The sequence below is a fragment of the Acipenser ruthenus genome, chromosome 9, assembly GCF_902713425.1.
Source record: "Acipenser ruthenus chromosome 9, fAciRut3.2 maternal haplotype, whole genome shotgun sequence".
Classification (NCBI taxonomy): domain Eukaryota; kingdom Metazoa; phylum Chordata; class Actinopteri; order Acipenseriformes; family Acipenseridae; genus Acipenser; species Acipenser ruthenus.
Genome location: NC_081197.1, coordinates 8,703,368 through 8,719,874, shown reverse-complemented (window position 1 = coordinate 8,719,874; position 16,507 = coordinate 8,703,368). Strand labels below are relative to the sequence as shown.

At 37.9% G+C, this 16,507-nt stretch overlaps 1 protein-coding gene across 1 annotated transcript; it reads right to left on the bottom strand.

Annotated features, from left to right (window-relative positions):
* Positions 1–3,863: 3,863 nt before the first annotated feature.
* Positions 3,864–14,254, bottom strand: poglut3 (protein O-glucosyltransferase 3). The gene is made up of 8 exons (XM_034008815.3): positions 13,883–14,254; positions 10,365–10,562; positions 9,169–9,452; positions 8,164–8,383; positions 6,963–7,159; positions 6,626–6,820; positions 5,256–5,360; positions 3,864–4,434 (listed from the first exon to the last, which is right to left on the bottom strand). The coding sequence occupies exons 1-8, from the start codon at positions 14,121–14,123 to the stop codon at positions 4,309–4,311; spliced, it is 1,566 nt and encodes a 521-aa protein (XP_033864706.3). The 5' UTR covers positions 14,124–14,254; the 3' UTR covers positions 3,864–4,308.
* Between the last annotated feature and the right edge of the window lie 2,253 nt (positions 14,255–16,507).

Genomic DNA, 16,507 nt, shown 5'->3' with positions numbered 1-16,507 from the left:
CCAGGGCATCACACAAGTGGCGCACATCAAAGGTTAAGGTGCTGTAATGAGAATTTTAACAATACAAAAAAAGTTGTTTTTTAGATGCTTGCGTGGACCATTCCGACCCGTCACTGCAGTTGAAAGTAAGAAATGAGAAAAGATCCAGTTCATGATAACAAGAGAAGTGGTTGAGAGACAGACATTTCAAAGGGTGCTCTGTAATCCTTTGATTTTATCAGCACAATGGCTTAATATTTTGGCCAAGAATGAAGATTTCATCCTAGCAAGCCACTTATCTCTTTCAGCACCTGGTGTACCATCTATGAACCAATCAAGAAGAACAGTTTCCAAGTTGAAAGAAAACAGCAAAACTAATTTAATTACTCAGATTCACACATTCTGTGTGTGTATGTATAAAGCGATGTGTATATATACATTTAATGTGAACATTATTGGATGGAAAGCCACTGATGTAACAATGCAAAAGGAGAACAATTTCTCGCCATTTCTCGTGTTTGATACAAACAGTACAGAACTGTTGAATTATTGACATTTTCCTAAACTAGTTTCCCAACATTTGCTTCAGATTTCCTGTTTTGTGATCAGTTTTTAATGGTTTTCCTTCAGAATTCTATGCATCTGCACTGAGCATTAAGAAAATGTACTCAAGTATAATAAAACAAGGTTCTGCACTTCACAATCTTTTTGAATTTTACCATTGCATACTTCCTTTATGAAAATTTAATCACAACTATGATAATATGCATTAAAGAGTAAGTAGCGGGGTTCCAAAATATATAGCATTAAATGTCCCCACGTGTTGCTATAACTGTTTAAATAACGTACCTGTCATGTTACTTTTCATTGTTAACATCCTGACAACTTTGTACACTTATAACTTTAAAGTCTATTTCAATTATTTTTTCAAAATATCCACTGTAGTGCACTGGGGTTTGAGATCTGTCCTCTACAATTAAAAAAAAAAAAAAAAAAAAAAACATAACAAATGCTCTAGCTTCTCAGTTTCGTACCACATCATGGATCGTTATTGCTGTGTTACCTGTTTGACAATGTGGTCAATAATCCTTACGCTATCAGTGCACTAGAGCAGACATTTTGATAAGAGCTTTGAAACAGACTTTCAAGTTTTAGTGTAAAAAGTTGTCAGGATGTTAACAATGAAAAGAAAAATTACAGGGTAGTAAGCCGTCACTTATCTGACTGCGGTGGGACCAGAGTAAGGGTGGATATGTAAATAGTCAGATGAATGAATCCTGTTTTAAATACCATTATACACAGCTGTAACAATTACTATATTCACACAATTGTTGTTTTGAGATTCAGCTTTTATTAGGGAGCTCCCCTAAATCCCTTGTTTAGAATACAGGATATTAATGCTTGTGACAGAACGTATTCTGCCACAGCTGGTTATTCGGTCATCCAACTTAAATAACTTGATTAGACTGTAGACCCCAGAGAGAAGGCTAAACAAAACATTCATTTAACATCACACCCACATTTAAAATGGAAACGGGTTAACACAACAGGCTGACATGAGGTGCAATTATGTGTTTAAGTTGGAATAAAACCCAGCAGACACAGGGGTGCCTGAGGACCAGGACTGAGAACCACTGCACTCCAACGCTGCCGCTATGCAGCCTAAAGGATATCCGCTAGAAAGTGTCCTGAAGGCATCGGATGATTCTAGGGCATTTGCCAAGCACTCCTACCTTTCATTTCCAGAGCTCGACAACTCTTAAATAATGTAATAGAAGTGCGAGCACTACGTGCTGTGTTGTTGTCGTAACAACGTAAATGCTTTAATAACTGACGGCCAAATTGAATCGATTATAATTTCATATAATATGTACTACAGACCAATTAAAAAAAAAAAAAACTTTATTTACCTTATATATTGTTTCTGTTCACTGCAAAATGCAAAGCTCAGGCTGGGAGAGAGCGTTCAGTTGCTATAGTAACGAAAACAGGGCGGATGTGAGGTAAACACTGTTGGAACTGAAACAAAGGAAGAGACTCAAGCTCAGTAGTACTACAGAGTAAATTCTGGAATGTGAAGTGTAGCACAAACAACGCACATATTGATTGGTTTACATTATTAAAGTTTAAAAAGGGACAGAGATATTTTTAGGGTGTAGGTCTAAAGAGTTCATATTTAAGCAGGTCGATACCTGAAGCATTTGTATACCATTTTTTGTAATATGTAATCAGAAGTTTTTGCAAATAAAGTGACCCCACCCCCCTTTTTTATTTTCTATGTTTGTTCTGCAGAACCGGGCCAGAGAAGTAAATACGTTCTTAGTTCCAGGTAAGTAGCAAAATGTCCAGCGCCATGGGAGGAGGGTTTCCATATGTTACATAAACTGCCTCTGGGGAATGAAAACAAACACTCTCAACGAACTCTTCGTAATATTAGAGTTTAACAAACCAGGAAACTAAGTTTTACAAACTAATATAAGGGGGTCACTGTGGGGCAGTAACAGACCAAGGGCCATATTTATCAAGGTCAAACTGCAACTTGTCTTACCAAAAAAAGTAATACAACTGTCATTGTTTATTTCAGCACTCATTATGCAACGGTTACATTTCTTTCACTAAATATGATCGAAAACACCTTTAAGTGGAGACTTTAGTAAATCTGGCCCCACATATTGAATATGATTATGGGACACATCACCTTCAAAGATTAGATTGGCATAAGTATTTGAATGATGGTTGATGCACATCCTCCTTCTAAACAAGCTTTCCTCTCTGTGCTGCTTAGCAGGCAGTACCCCTCAGAATTCAGCTGAAATTCTACAAAAAAAATTGTAGAAGTCTTTTTAAATGCCTTCAAGGTGTCTTAAATTTCTTTTAGTATTTCTAAGCATGATTTTATGCAATTTATAATAGTATGATAAGTTTGTTTAAGGAAAGCAAATGGAGACCCAGTGGAAACTCATAATATAATAAATAATAAAACCAGAGTTTTGTTTTTTTTTCTTCAATCTGTTTGGCTGTGTTCATAGCCCTGGGTTAGCTTTTGCACATGGGAGTATAGAGTGCTATGTATGTAACGTGTTGCTACAGATAAGTTACATATAAGGTTGTTTAAAGAGGAGCATTTGGCAGTAGGTAAAATGCAAATTAGAAGAGTTTTTCTTGCGGATATTCATGTTCTTGCATAACTGTCCAGATTACAAATGATGACATTAGGTGTGGTACATTTGCATCCAATGCAGATTATTTTGATGGTTAGTCTAAGTACAAAAAACTGTGCCATGATAAAAGCTTTTTGGCGAGGTCATTCAAATGACTGAATTCTAAGTAGTATAATAATTATAAATTACTTTATGAGTCGGTTTTTTTCAATTACCCTACAGTAATTGAAAAAAATTCAATTACTGTAGGGTCTGCATCTATTGGAAACCCAAATCTCAGTATTCCCAGATATATGGTTTGAAGCTTACTTTTGTGTTTCAAAACAAAAAAGTTTTTAAAGCAGGAAAAAAACTATTATTATTTTCATTTTGAATCTATATAAACAGTCAACTTCATAATCAACACATTTTATGAAAGCCTTACTATACTGTATTTATGCTTTAATCACCACTTCCCTGACATAAATATCAGTTTACAGTTATGCTATTGAAAACACAACAGATCATTTTATTTGGATGCGTGTCATCTCATTTTTCCATAGACACTGCAATCAGCTAGCACTGTTTCAGGAACACTTCCTCCTATGAGAACACTTCCTCCTATGAGTTCCAGACGATTCCTGCTGCTCAGTTCAGCATTAAAGAAGTCTAGAATACCATAACAAGTGAATACAATAGCACCAGACTTTCTTTTTAAATTTGTATTTATTTTTTATCATTTTACACTTGTTTTATACATTTTAATTGGAGTTGAAGTAAAATATATATTGTGAAAATGTGTGTACAATATTTTAAAAAGGTAAAAAAAAGACAAATACAGTACTAAACAGTTTTTTTCTCCCCACAGGATAGAACCTACTAAAGGTGCTTTCCTTTGTTGTGAAGATCCCATATTTTAAATAGGGCCTGCTTCTGTGTTGAGTACACAGACAACGAAACCATCAACAACTAATGTGCTGTACAAAAAGAAATGCCTGTGGCACGTCCTAACTGTAAATGCATGTATCACTCTTAGAACACCTGGTGGTATTTATTAAATGCTTTACCATATCTGTATTCTGTGTTGTACTATCGCAGTGATACCGTTTTTCAACATAATCACAGGTTGTTAGGATATTTTTATTCACACATCGTGGGGAAAATGAAACCAAAAACATTGGTTGTTAATTTACAACTCATCTTTCTCCTGTTTGTTTCTTTGGCAGCTGCAGAAAGAATCAAAGTCTGATGGCTGAGGAACAAATTCCATCCCCTCGCGTATTTCAGGCTTGCTTGCTTGCAATTTAGCATATTTCTAAAAATCAGAAGTAAGGAAGATTAAATGTGTATTCAAGATATAGTCGCCCACATACTTATATGATGAATATGAATATTATATATATAATTAATGTATTTGACAGACAGGAATACAGAGACTCCTAAAAATATGTTTTTTGTTTTTAAATTTAGTCGTCGCCAATGGTTTTTACCCTGGTTTTCTCCCCAATTTGGAATGCCCAATTATTATTTTTATCCTGGTTCACCGCTGCAACCCCCCGGCGACTCGGGGAACGGAGGCTGAAACACGCGTCCTCCGAAACGCGTTCTTGCCAATCCGTCATTTTTCGCACTGCGGATCCACCAGACCTATAGCGCCGGAGGACAACACAGATCTGAATGGCTCCCCAGCAGACCTGCAGGTGCCCTATCAGCCATAGGGGCCGCAGGTGCACGGTGAACTGTGGATTGCCCTGCTGACCTAAGCCCTCCCTACCTGGGCGGTGCTCGGCCAATTGTGCGTCGCCCCCTAGGAACCCCCGATGACAATAGCCTTGATTTAACCTGCGATCTCCAGGCTATAGGGCGCATCCTGCACTCCACGCGGAGTGCCTTTACTGGATGCACCACTCGGGAGCCCAACAACTGTTAGATGTTTGATTTTCATAACCTTGGTAAAGATGTCTTTTAAAAATCTAAACAGTGCAGGGATATAGAGTAGATCTGCTGTTACACTGTAGTACACTGCTTTTTTAGATCAACTGAATAAACACCTGTCTTAAATACAATTATGGACCATGCACTGGAAAAAAAACCTGCATCTTAGTTACTTCCAGTTTTCACATGTCTGCAACATACCTGGAACACTGTGAAATAGTAACAGTAAAGTCGGAAGGGCTGCAGTAGCTCCCTGGCAATAGCTTGTCCTTCTCTGGCAATTTTCTCCACTTTGGCATCATTTTCCTGTCAACAAATTGGCAAGAAAAAGACAATGGCACTGGGAATTATTCATGCAGCTTCTAAAACTAATATTTATGAAATATTAACTATATTAAATATTAACTAAACTAATATTTATTGTCAAGTTGATCACTTACAGGGATATCTTTGCATTAGAAGAGAAAAAAGTGATCTCTTATCTATAGTTTATGACTACATCATTATACTACAGCAGAAGGTGAACACTACAACAACAAAAAAATACACTTTAGAATCCTGTCTACCTGCAAAAGGAATATGAATACAAAAAGTCACATGACCATAATAAAGCAGCAGGCTTAGACTCGGATTTTCCATTGTACTGGTCAATAGAACGGACCGTAAAGTACATTAGGTAAGAATTACTGGAATCATTTTATTAGCTCTATGACCTTTAAGCCAGTGAGGAATCTTGTTTGCGCTGCGATTGATATTTTGATACCTACAGTTTCTAAAGGAATTAAGAGAGAGTACAGCAGCGCTTGGTAACAGAGGGCTGTTTGAAACAGGAGAGGGCTGTTTGAAAGAGAAATTCTTTTCAAATATGTTGTTGTTTCTTTTGTCTCTGTTCCAACAGCATCCTTGACATTTGGCTTTCTGTAGGAGTTCCTTCAAAACACGATGCAGTGAAAAGGGTTTCTCACACAGATTTAGTTACGTTAATACAGGAGCACTGCATTTCTCTTTAAAATGACAAAAGCTACCCCTGAAAAAAACAGTTAAGTGTACAGGACCTGGTACTCAGCTTTCAAGACCAAAAAAATAAAGAGACAACAACTGAATTCAGCCATGATAAGATCAAGTCTACACCCAGTCTGAATTAAGATTACAAACAATAACAATAAACCCTGAGGTTTGGACCCCCTTTCTTGTTTAAATAAATGCTTGTGTATTAAATGCAGTAGATGTGGTGAATTATTTTATTGCTGCAACCCTGTTGAGTTTAGCAAAAAAACGTTTAACTTTTCCATTTTTTTTAATGTTTTTTTTTTTATAATAATTTAAAAAAATCCTTTAAGGTTTATTGAAGTTTAAATAACCTAATCAAGAATAATGGCTGAAGAAAATGAGTTTTGTCACTGCTAACAATTCATTTAAATTTCCAATGAAATTTGGAAAGGTGTTACTGGTCATGTCTTACACACCTTCCTCTCTCATTAAAAATAAACTAGAATGATCAGTTCAAAAACAAGACAGCAAAATCGCACGAGTAGCCGTAGAATATGCCAATATCTTGTTGAACTACATACCTTAGCCCAGGTAATCTTTTCAATGAGGTCAGAGAGGTTTTGTTTAACCGGCACATAGTGTTTCCCTGGTTTCAGGTGTGTGTAGAAATGCTCATAGAAGGAGGAGGCTTGCTTGAGCACCAGACTGTTCCCAAGCATGAGGTATGGGAACCTGTACGCTGCCACTGTGCCATCCACATTCACTTGATATTTATACTGGAGAAAAGGAAGATGTCACAACATATCAGGGGAGCACAGTGAAGTCTTCTAATTCCACATGTTCAACCAACCTGGTATAATAGTAACCTCAGGTATGTTAACAAAATTCTAGTAACCAAGATTGTATTGCAACCGATACCTTAAAAAAATCAAAAAACCCAGTAAGTGGAGCTGTGCCCAGCTCCTCTTCCTTTTCTCGAAAGAAGAAGTATCTTGTAATGCCGGCGTCCAGGAGCTCTGGGTGTTCTTTTGAAAGCTCCACTAGTCTGAGACGCTCTTCCCGGCTGTCCCTCCCTCGGAAGAAGGCTTGCGCTGTCTTATTGCTCCAGACAGGGCCTGAGGAGGGGAGAGGGATTCACTGAATAGCAGCTGATGCACAAACTGAACATAAACATACCATCACTGGGGCTTTTATTTCTGCTTCTACTATTTCATTTATTTCTGCTTCTACTTTTCAGGGAGCCTTTCATGGCAAGCTCCTTCAGGTCATAACAATCACTGGCAAAGTTTCCCTCAAAGTAGCAAACAGTTTTCCTAAGCCATACATGTCCCTGGGAAGGGCGTTCTACAAATCAGAGAGCACAGACGCTAAAAGCTTTTGCAGCTTAAATGTTACATGTGACTAAGTACATAATTCATTGGAACAGAAATGTGTTTAGAATGGTGCATACTGTTAGAGTGATAGTGAAAGATTGTAAATGTATGTTAAAGTTGAAGACATGGTAGTAACATCTTAAGTCAGGGGTCGTGGTCAATTGGAAGATATTTGTCTTTATGGTGCAGCACCCCTTGAAAAGACCCCTGTTTGGGAGACACTGCAGTAAATAGCACACCTGTGTTTGGGAGACACTGCAGTAAATGCACACCTGTGTTTGGGAGACACTGCAGTAAATAGCACACCTGTGTTTGGGAGATACTGCAGTAAATAGCACACCTGTGTTTGGGAGACACTGCAGTAAATAGCACACCTGTGTTTGGGAGACACTGCAGTAAATAGCACACCTGTGTTTGGGAGACACTGCAGTAAATGCACACCTGTGTTTGGGAGACACTGCAGTAAATAGCACACCTGTGTTTGGGAGACACTGCAGTAAATAGCACACCTGTGTTTGGGAGACACTGCAGTAAATAGCACACCTGTGTTTGGGAGACACTGCAGTAAATAGCACACCTGTGTTTGGGAGACACTGCAGTAAATAGCACACCTGTGTTTGGGAGACACTGCAGTAAATAGCACACCTGTGTTTGGGAGACACTGCAGTAAATAGCACACCTGTGTTTGGGAGACACTGCAGTAAATGCACACCTGTTTTTGGGAGACACTGCAGTAAATAGCACACCTGTGTTTCCCTGAATAGACAGCAGGTCGTTGGAAACCCCGCGCAGTGTTTCCAGAGTGGAGTGCGTGATATCGTATGTAGGCAGGACGATATCCCTGGTATCTGTGGAGCCACACCAGGAAATTATAGGCACAGGGCCTGCCGGGGTGTCATTCACTTGACGATTCTCCATCGGCCAATCTCCAACATTGATATAAAATTCAACGTCAGGCATATGAACCTTAAACGAAACATAAATGCATTTTTATTAAAAAAAAAACAAAAAACAACAAGACCCACTGTGCATTGTTGGCCCTGAGTGTTTTTTCATGCACACTGAGTGACAGGACCTCATTTTGCCCTTAATCCTAATCTTATAGCATGTGATACAGGGCCAAAGGTACACGCTACAGTAACTTATAAATCAACCTGCAATGACGCTGTCTGAAGGCTCTGCAAAGCAGACTCAATTTATTACAGCTGTGAAAGCATATTAGCTTGTGTTATAAAACTGATTGTTAGAATGCTGCATGCTGATTGGTCTCAGCAAGCCGGGTAAGTGTTGCACCAAGCCGTTGCAATATCCAGCACAATGTCACGATTAGGAACTACTTAGGAACAATGGCAAATCACTGCACCTGTGCTAACCACGTATCACTGCGCCACCAAAATCAAAGAAAACACCTGTCAAAATACCTGACGTCATGGAAGATAATGAAGACATCAAGGTGTCTTGTCATATCTTCCAGTTTATATTAATTTGCATTACGAATCAGTTTGCTGTTTTGGTATTTTATTTGCAGCACATACCAGTCATTTTCTGTAACTTCGGTCGGATCCAGTTGTCCTTTTATTTCCCTCATTTTAGCTGGTATCAGCCGTCATTTTGTGAAACTGACTCTTCATTAATTTTTAGCTGTGGATATTTTTCGACAGCATTTACATTACTACACGCGATGTCTTAACCATCCGACTCTCGCTTTTCTTCACCGTCTCTCTTCTCCTTTACATAAATCTTCAACTCACCTTTCTTGTCAAGGAAAGCAGCATTTCATCTGAGAACATTTTGAAGTCTGTGTATTTCCCCAAGGATCGCCGGTAGATTTTGTTATTCAGAATGGTGTAGTGAACGATACCCCCTCTTTGGCCAAACCTCTTTGGGACCTCTACTAACATCCGCTGCAGGTTTATACTGGGGAAGGCGCTGAAGTCTCTGGAAGCCTGGAGTTCCTCAGCAGGACAAGACATAATCTCCTGCCAGAGCAGGGGGTCTGATTCTGGGCAGTCACAGTACTCATGGTACACTGGCCCTGGTCATTGAGAAAAAAATGTTCGAGTGAATGCTTTATGATGTTAGCAGCTTGCTAGACCAGCAACTAGCAATCATCTTTATTTCTTAAATAAAGAGGCCATATTGCATACTGAGAAGCACTAATTGGAAAAAAAGGCAATGGATTAATGGTTTCATTCATAACATCCTACTGCTGCAGGGTAGTTGCATATTTAGATCACAGATTAACTCTGGCAAGCCGGCTGGGGCAGAGAGGTGGTGAAGAAATCTTACACCCCTTCAACTAAAATTGCTTTTGGAGAATTTATAAAAGATTAAAAAGGTTTGCTTTTAGATTTAGTAATGCATACCACTCTAAACTTGGCCAGCAGCCTTTGTCTTGGTATTTGTTCACTTGCCTTGACAAGTCTATGTTGTTTTTTAAATTGGGCATACAAAGGGGTTACGCCCTGTAAATACACTATTTTGTCAAAAACAACATCCCAAAAACTATCTGCTTTATGTTAATTTGCATGAAGTGCTGAGCTGCTATTTTACTTCAGTAAATGTTGCATGTCCAAGCTTGTGCTCATGTCATTGGTTAGCCACTGACAGCACCCATATCTTGTTAAATATATCTCAATGCCAACAACCTTTCTTCTGGGATATTGCGGTATTGCTTTGTGCACCCCCATGAATGACTATTGTAGGATCCTGCTGAAGAAGATCAGTTAACAATGTAAAGGCTGTCTACCCTGGTTTAGATCACCACTTTGAGGTGCCTTTGTATACCACAGTTAACGTAAGGACATATTAAAACAGCCTGTGAAAAGACACTTATCAGGTCTGTGAAAATGTGATTGCCTTGTTCCATCACACTCTTTCTTGCTGAAGTGATGTTTTAAACCACCCTACAAAACGTTATTAATAAAAAGGACATTTTCAGTCATACCTTTTAAAATATAAGGAGACTGAGCTACATGTTTATTCCTGTGAAACACTTCAATCTTCAGCCCTTCTGTGGCGCTCTCGTACAGGCGGTATCTCATCAGAAATGACCCATCATTCCGATCCAAAGGCTTGACCCAGTGAATCCTGATGTGCTCCTTTTTGGAACGTGAGGTAATTTCTACTCTGAAGGAATCCCTTCCTGAAACAAACCACAAATACATTTCTCTTGTTAGGACGAGCAACCGTATCACTGGCCCCTTTTTGTGGAAGATCTTTTGATAATACATTTTATGCAAATATTTTTTAAAGACTACACTGTAGAAGAAAGAGCTGCTTCCAGGTTTAAAATCCTGTCATGCACTGTATGTAACACAGTCTCACTCCAATGGTTCAGCTTCAATCAGGCCATGATGATGACTGTACAGGAGGTCATTAGATGCCGACATCCTACTTGAAAAATCTTTCCTGAATTTAAGTATAATAAAAACAAAACAAGAAAAGGGGGAAGACTTTTAATGTTGTTTAAGATAATAAAATGAGCAGATTTAACTAACAGAATAAAATAATTTAGAATATAGACTTGCACACTCAACAAAGCTTAAGATCGTGTGAGATTTTTTTTAAATAGATTTAAATTTCTAGAACAGTACCTAGTACAAAAAGGAAAATGTTCACTGAAAATCACTTCAATTAAAATAATGAAGTCATGAATTTCAAATGGTGAGATACTGTACCCATGTGACAGGATAGCGTCACAGCCCAAGATGTTACCAGCGGGAATTAGAGACTCAGAGACAGTAGCTGCAGTGAAGCGCTGTTGCGCACTTTATTAAACACAAAAAACACAGGAACAAATAAACACGGCACAAGGGCCAAAACAAATGTTCAAACAAGACAGAACACAGGCTGGGCATTCACCTTCACTATAAAGTTTCACCACCTGACCTGACCTGACCTGACCTGACTCTCACTCTCACCAACAAAGGATTTCTGGCTCCTTTTATACACGTGGCCACTCCCCAGTTAGCACCAATTACCTAACTGGAGGATGGCCACACCTATGATTGCTGGCATGGGCAGAGTATCTAAATAGTGCAGTTCTAAAACTCAAAACCCCCACTCCAATATTATTAGATCAGATTTGATATTGCATTGAGCAATTTAGGCTTACAAGGGGCGGAGTTCTCCATTAAATCACCCCTGGGAGGAAAACATCACAGTTTAGTTGATTAAGAGACCCCTGCAGCTACAATGGTCTTTAATATGTGGCATTATCAGTGCTGTGGCTTTGGCTTTCATGTACCGCAATACCCAGTCAAACTTCATTAGGACTACCGGAAGGTTATGCTGGTTACTTTATTTAAACATGCAAAACTCAGCGACGCAATAGATCTTTTGTTAAAAGTGACTTACTGCCTTTACCTGATCAAAGAGAAAGAAGGAGTTAGTTTACAGCCATTCCCAACCACACAATAAATTGCTATGAGGAGTTAAACTGTGTGACTGTAATATTATTGCTATAACCTGTTGGGAGGGAGTGGGAAGCAGGTGTGTTTGCATTAAAAAAAGATCTGGCAAGCTTGGAGATGTTTTGCAATGTAATTACACCGAGGCTTCTCATTTCAGAAGAGTAAGTAGCTTCAAATTGAACTTTCCTCGTTTCTTTACTGTCATCTTATTTTTATGATGTTGCAATGGTGGCTCAAACTAAAGCTTATTAACTCACACTTACCCGACTTACTGTAAATACTAGAGTTCAATAAGAAAAAGCCTGGATCTATTCTGTATGTCAACATGCTTGCTCATAAAACTGGCATCAGATCAAATGCAAAACCAACATTAATTACATTAGATTGTTATTACACGGTTATATACTCTACAGTAGGTATTAAAGGGATACTTCATACCACGTACAGCTATTTTTGCAAAATGCTAAAGTTTTGCATCACCAAGAATTTTAGGATTGACACATAGTTAAAAAACAAACTATATGAACATAATTCAGATCAAAGAAAGTACAAAATGATATTGCAAAAGTCTACCGGCAGCCATAATAGTAGTCCAGTATTTCATGTTAGATTTCGAAATGTCACATTTTTTCATTTTTGTCAGTTTTTCGTTAAGTATTTGGAAAACTACAAAGCGGTATGCAATTCAATATGGTAACATTATTCAGCAGATTTCATCTACAAACACAATTGCAAAATGGATCTGCGTCACCTGCAACCACAAACAAACATAACACTAAATAAACACATCTTAGAGACCAACATCTAAACATTTAAGTCTGTTAATACAAGTCCTGTATAAAGTTTCTTGGGCTGTCTCAAGCACTGTACAAACACACACACACATTCTTTATTTGATGTGATCTGTCTGGTGCTACACGTAGCCTTTATAAGCACAGGTGTGATCAAGATGTTACGAAGCCCGTTTAAATCTAGTACTAAGGCCACTGCATTTTCGTGACCAGATGAAACAAGAAAATCGCATGTTTGATTTCTGTATTTTGGGGGTTGGATTTTGATGTCTGGGTTTGATTCAAACTATTATTATTTGTTTATTTAGCAGACGCCTTTATCCAAGGCGACTTACAGAGACTAGAGTGTGTGAACTATGCATCAGCTGCAGAGTCACTTACAATTACATCTCACCTGAAAGACGGAGCACAAGGAGGTTAAGTGACTTGCTCAGGGTCACACAATGAGTCAGTGGCTGAGGTGGGATTTGAACCGGGGACCTCCTAGTTACAAGCCTCCTCTACAGTAAACACTCTTCTTTAATGAGCTGTCTGGGGCAGTCTAACTGTCTGTCTGGAATATATAGTTTCCTGTTAAAGGCAGATAAAACTACCATGGGAATAATATTCAGAAGCCAGGCTCAAAAGCTCCAGCTGAAGAAAGCGTGTGCAGGTGTATAAATAAACCAAGACCTTAAATGAATTGCCACTGGGTTTCGGGCTTGGAGATGAGGCATCAGCGAGGGTGCAGCAACACCTAAAAAAGAGTTCATCAGGCAAGTTGTTGCCAAAGTAACCAATTAACTAGTTTTACCTGCACCCTACTCGTATAATCTAGCTAAGCTACACCACCATGTTATAAGGCACGTCTGTATAAATGAACTTCATGTGCAGTAAGTGTGAGACTCCCAATGCACTAGGGATAGATGGGCTACACTCAATAGCAACAAATAAAAGCATTGAAAATTAAACAATTGTAAGCAAAATAATAAGGCACTATTGAGAAAACTGGTTACAAAAAGAAAAAAAAAACACATTGTCAGTAATTAAAACATATATGTATGTATGGTATTATACAAGATATAAAATACTATCATGCAAGAAGATACACAAATGTTAAAAATAAAGTCAACTAGGCCTTACAAAGAATGATGAACAATAACAGGGATACCATCTGATAGGATATCTTTCCTATTGTATGCTCTAAAAACATTAGAAAAAATACTTGAAATCATCTGTTTGTCTGATAATATTGATAAATGACTATAAACGTCGTTTACCTGGCGAGTGGGTGAAGTTTTCTCCTGCAGTGTTTACAGCCTGAATAAAGAAGTATCGCACGGGCAGCACAACCCCAGACTGCAGCCCAGCACCCCAAACCACGGATCTTTCTGGACTAACGTCATTGAGAGCAACATCGCTGTGAATTAAGTTATGATCACTCAGACATAAACAAATAGCTGCTGAAAATACAATCTGCAGGTAATGAGTAGAATACGGACTTTGGTTCATACGAATCATAGCAAAGCCCCAAAAACTAGAAGTTGTGTACAACTTTTCCCCGAGATTTGGCTACATTTGATTGGATAACAGGAGGACCAATCGGTGCAAAGATTATCGGTTATAGTACATCCTTTAATATTACTCGCATATATTCCTTATTTAAACATTATAATTATACATTTCTATAGAAATTAGTATTAGCAAAGTAACAAAAGGTGTTTTTTACATTCAGTAAAAATCAGACACCGTTGATCTACTTGGTGCGTATACCAATAATATTCCCCATGTTGCAAAACTGTAGCGTATTTGGTTCCGCTAGCAATAGCAAACAGCCTTTGCGGTCTAATTCAACACGTCATTTTTACAGACGTCGTTTACCAATACAAATACTCTAGCACTTAAAGTTCACATGATTACATTTTTTAGCTGATTGTATCAGCTAAAAAAAGTTTTCTTACTTTGTAACTTTGAATGTTTCTGTAGTTTTTAGAATTTATTTTCACTTTGACTCAGGTAAAGTCTACTCTGTAGCATGCATTAGGACCCTACCTGAGCTCCACTCCTTTAAGTAAACAACTTATCCTTGGCTTGTCATTGAAATTTCAAAATTAAAGTAATCATTATTTATTGTAGACATGACTTGCCATATTGATGACTGTTTACATTTTACAGTCTATATAGCATGTAACAATTAGCTCACCTTTTTTTACAACACAAATAAGGAATCCTATTTATGGGTGTTGGGCAGTAAACAGGGACTAAGAGGCTTTACAGCAGAAACTAATGAAAACCGTGAACTAAAGCAAAACAAACCTTTCGAATTGGTAAATGTACAAGTACATACATGAATGTAGGAACAAAAGTAAGAAATGGGATTAGCCTCCTTTGCAGTGATTCATTGACGACTTTCCTTTGTTTGTTTTCTTTCTGTGTCTGCTTTATTATCCTTACCTGCATTGTTACTTCTATTCTGCGTGTAGTTTCGATTCATCTTGTTTCCAGTGTTTGAAACCATCTGTGTGGAGCGTTATGGGGCAGCTAAGAGCATTTCCTCTAGAATTTGTTGAAGCTGCATTGTCCCACAAAACGTCTTTACCACATTTTTACACTTTCTTGGTGCCTGTTTGCAATACTCGTTCATAATTCTGTCCACTCTGCTTCACCACAAAGCAGCCCTGTCTGTCATTACAACCAACATACTGGACATTACATGAACTGGCCCCAGGTAGAACATAATTGTTACAAAAACTTTTTTGTAAGTGTATTAAATGATATTTAATTATGTGTTGTTTAATCATCATATACAGAAAATCCCCACTGAACTATAAAAGTGATGGCTGCTAATTACTGTATACTAAGAACTGCAACAACTGTACTGTTTGACCATCATCTTAAAAAATTTCAATCTCTAAAAAGCCCAGGGTTTATAGCAGTTTTACAGTAATCTGTTTCTTTTTTCAGTACATTAGTAAATCAAACTTTTGCCCAGTATGCTGGACGCTGAATGAGCTTCAGACAACTCTGTTGGATTCTAACTCATTTTGACATTGTCGCTGCTCAGAATTTATGGGCAGGTGTGTTCCGTCTTACCTAATTGTTGTAATATGAGATGTGATGGACCTTTGTTGAAACCTGACAGAAACCACATCTATCTTCTTTTAAAATAGTCACAGGGCTGGGTTAACACCATGGGGCAAGGTGGCAGCAACTTTTGAAGGTGTTTACTGATAGTGTGGGATTTTGTTTTACTCTAAATTATAATCACTTTGCAGAGTAATATATATATATATATATATATATATATATATATATATATATATATATATATATATATATATATACTGAACATCAAAATAAACTTATCACTATTATGCCACGTCTGTCAAGAGAGCAACACCTTCGTGCAATCGGCATGTTGGTGGCTTACTGTGGCTCATCGTCTTGGGTGCTCACAGCCAGCAATTTCAAACCTGGCGAGACTCTGTCAATGACAGGCCACGAACTGGGAGACCAAGAGTCACAACACCTGTCCAAGATCGACAGATCATTTTGCAGCATCTTCGTGATGTCAGTTGTTAATCTAGTGAATTTTATCCAAATATAAGTGATAAGTTTCTTTTGATGCTCAAATATAAGTGATAAGTTTGATGCTTGGTGTCTAGAACCTTAGACAGACTTTAAATCAAAATGTAGTATTACCAGACACCATTATCAATTTTTATTAAAAACAGTAAAAACACAAATTAAAAAATATCACATACACCTCTTTACAATAAATCACTGAAGACCCTAGCAGTGCCTAATAAAATGATTGTAAAAAAAGTGTACACAAACATTTTTTAAAAGATTAAAACATCTTTTATTTTCAGGATGTTTCGGGCAAAAGCCCTTCAGCTGTTTAG

Coding starts and splice junctions, on each gene's coding strand:
- poglut3 (XM_034008815.3), bottom strand. CDS start 14,123: ATGATTCGTATGAACCAAAGTCCGTATTCTACTCATTACCTGCAGATT. Junction 7,160..8,163: donor GTCTATTCAGGGAAACACAG/GTGTGCTATTTA, acceptor TCCCCTCCTCAG/GCCCTGTCTGGAGCAATAAG. Junction 5,361..6,625: donor AAAAGATTACCTGGGCTAAG/GTATGTAGTTCA, acceptor ATTTGTTGACAG/GAAAATGATGCCAAAGTGGA.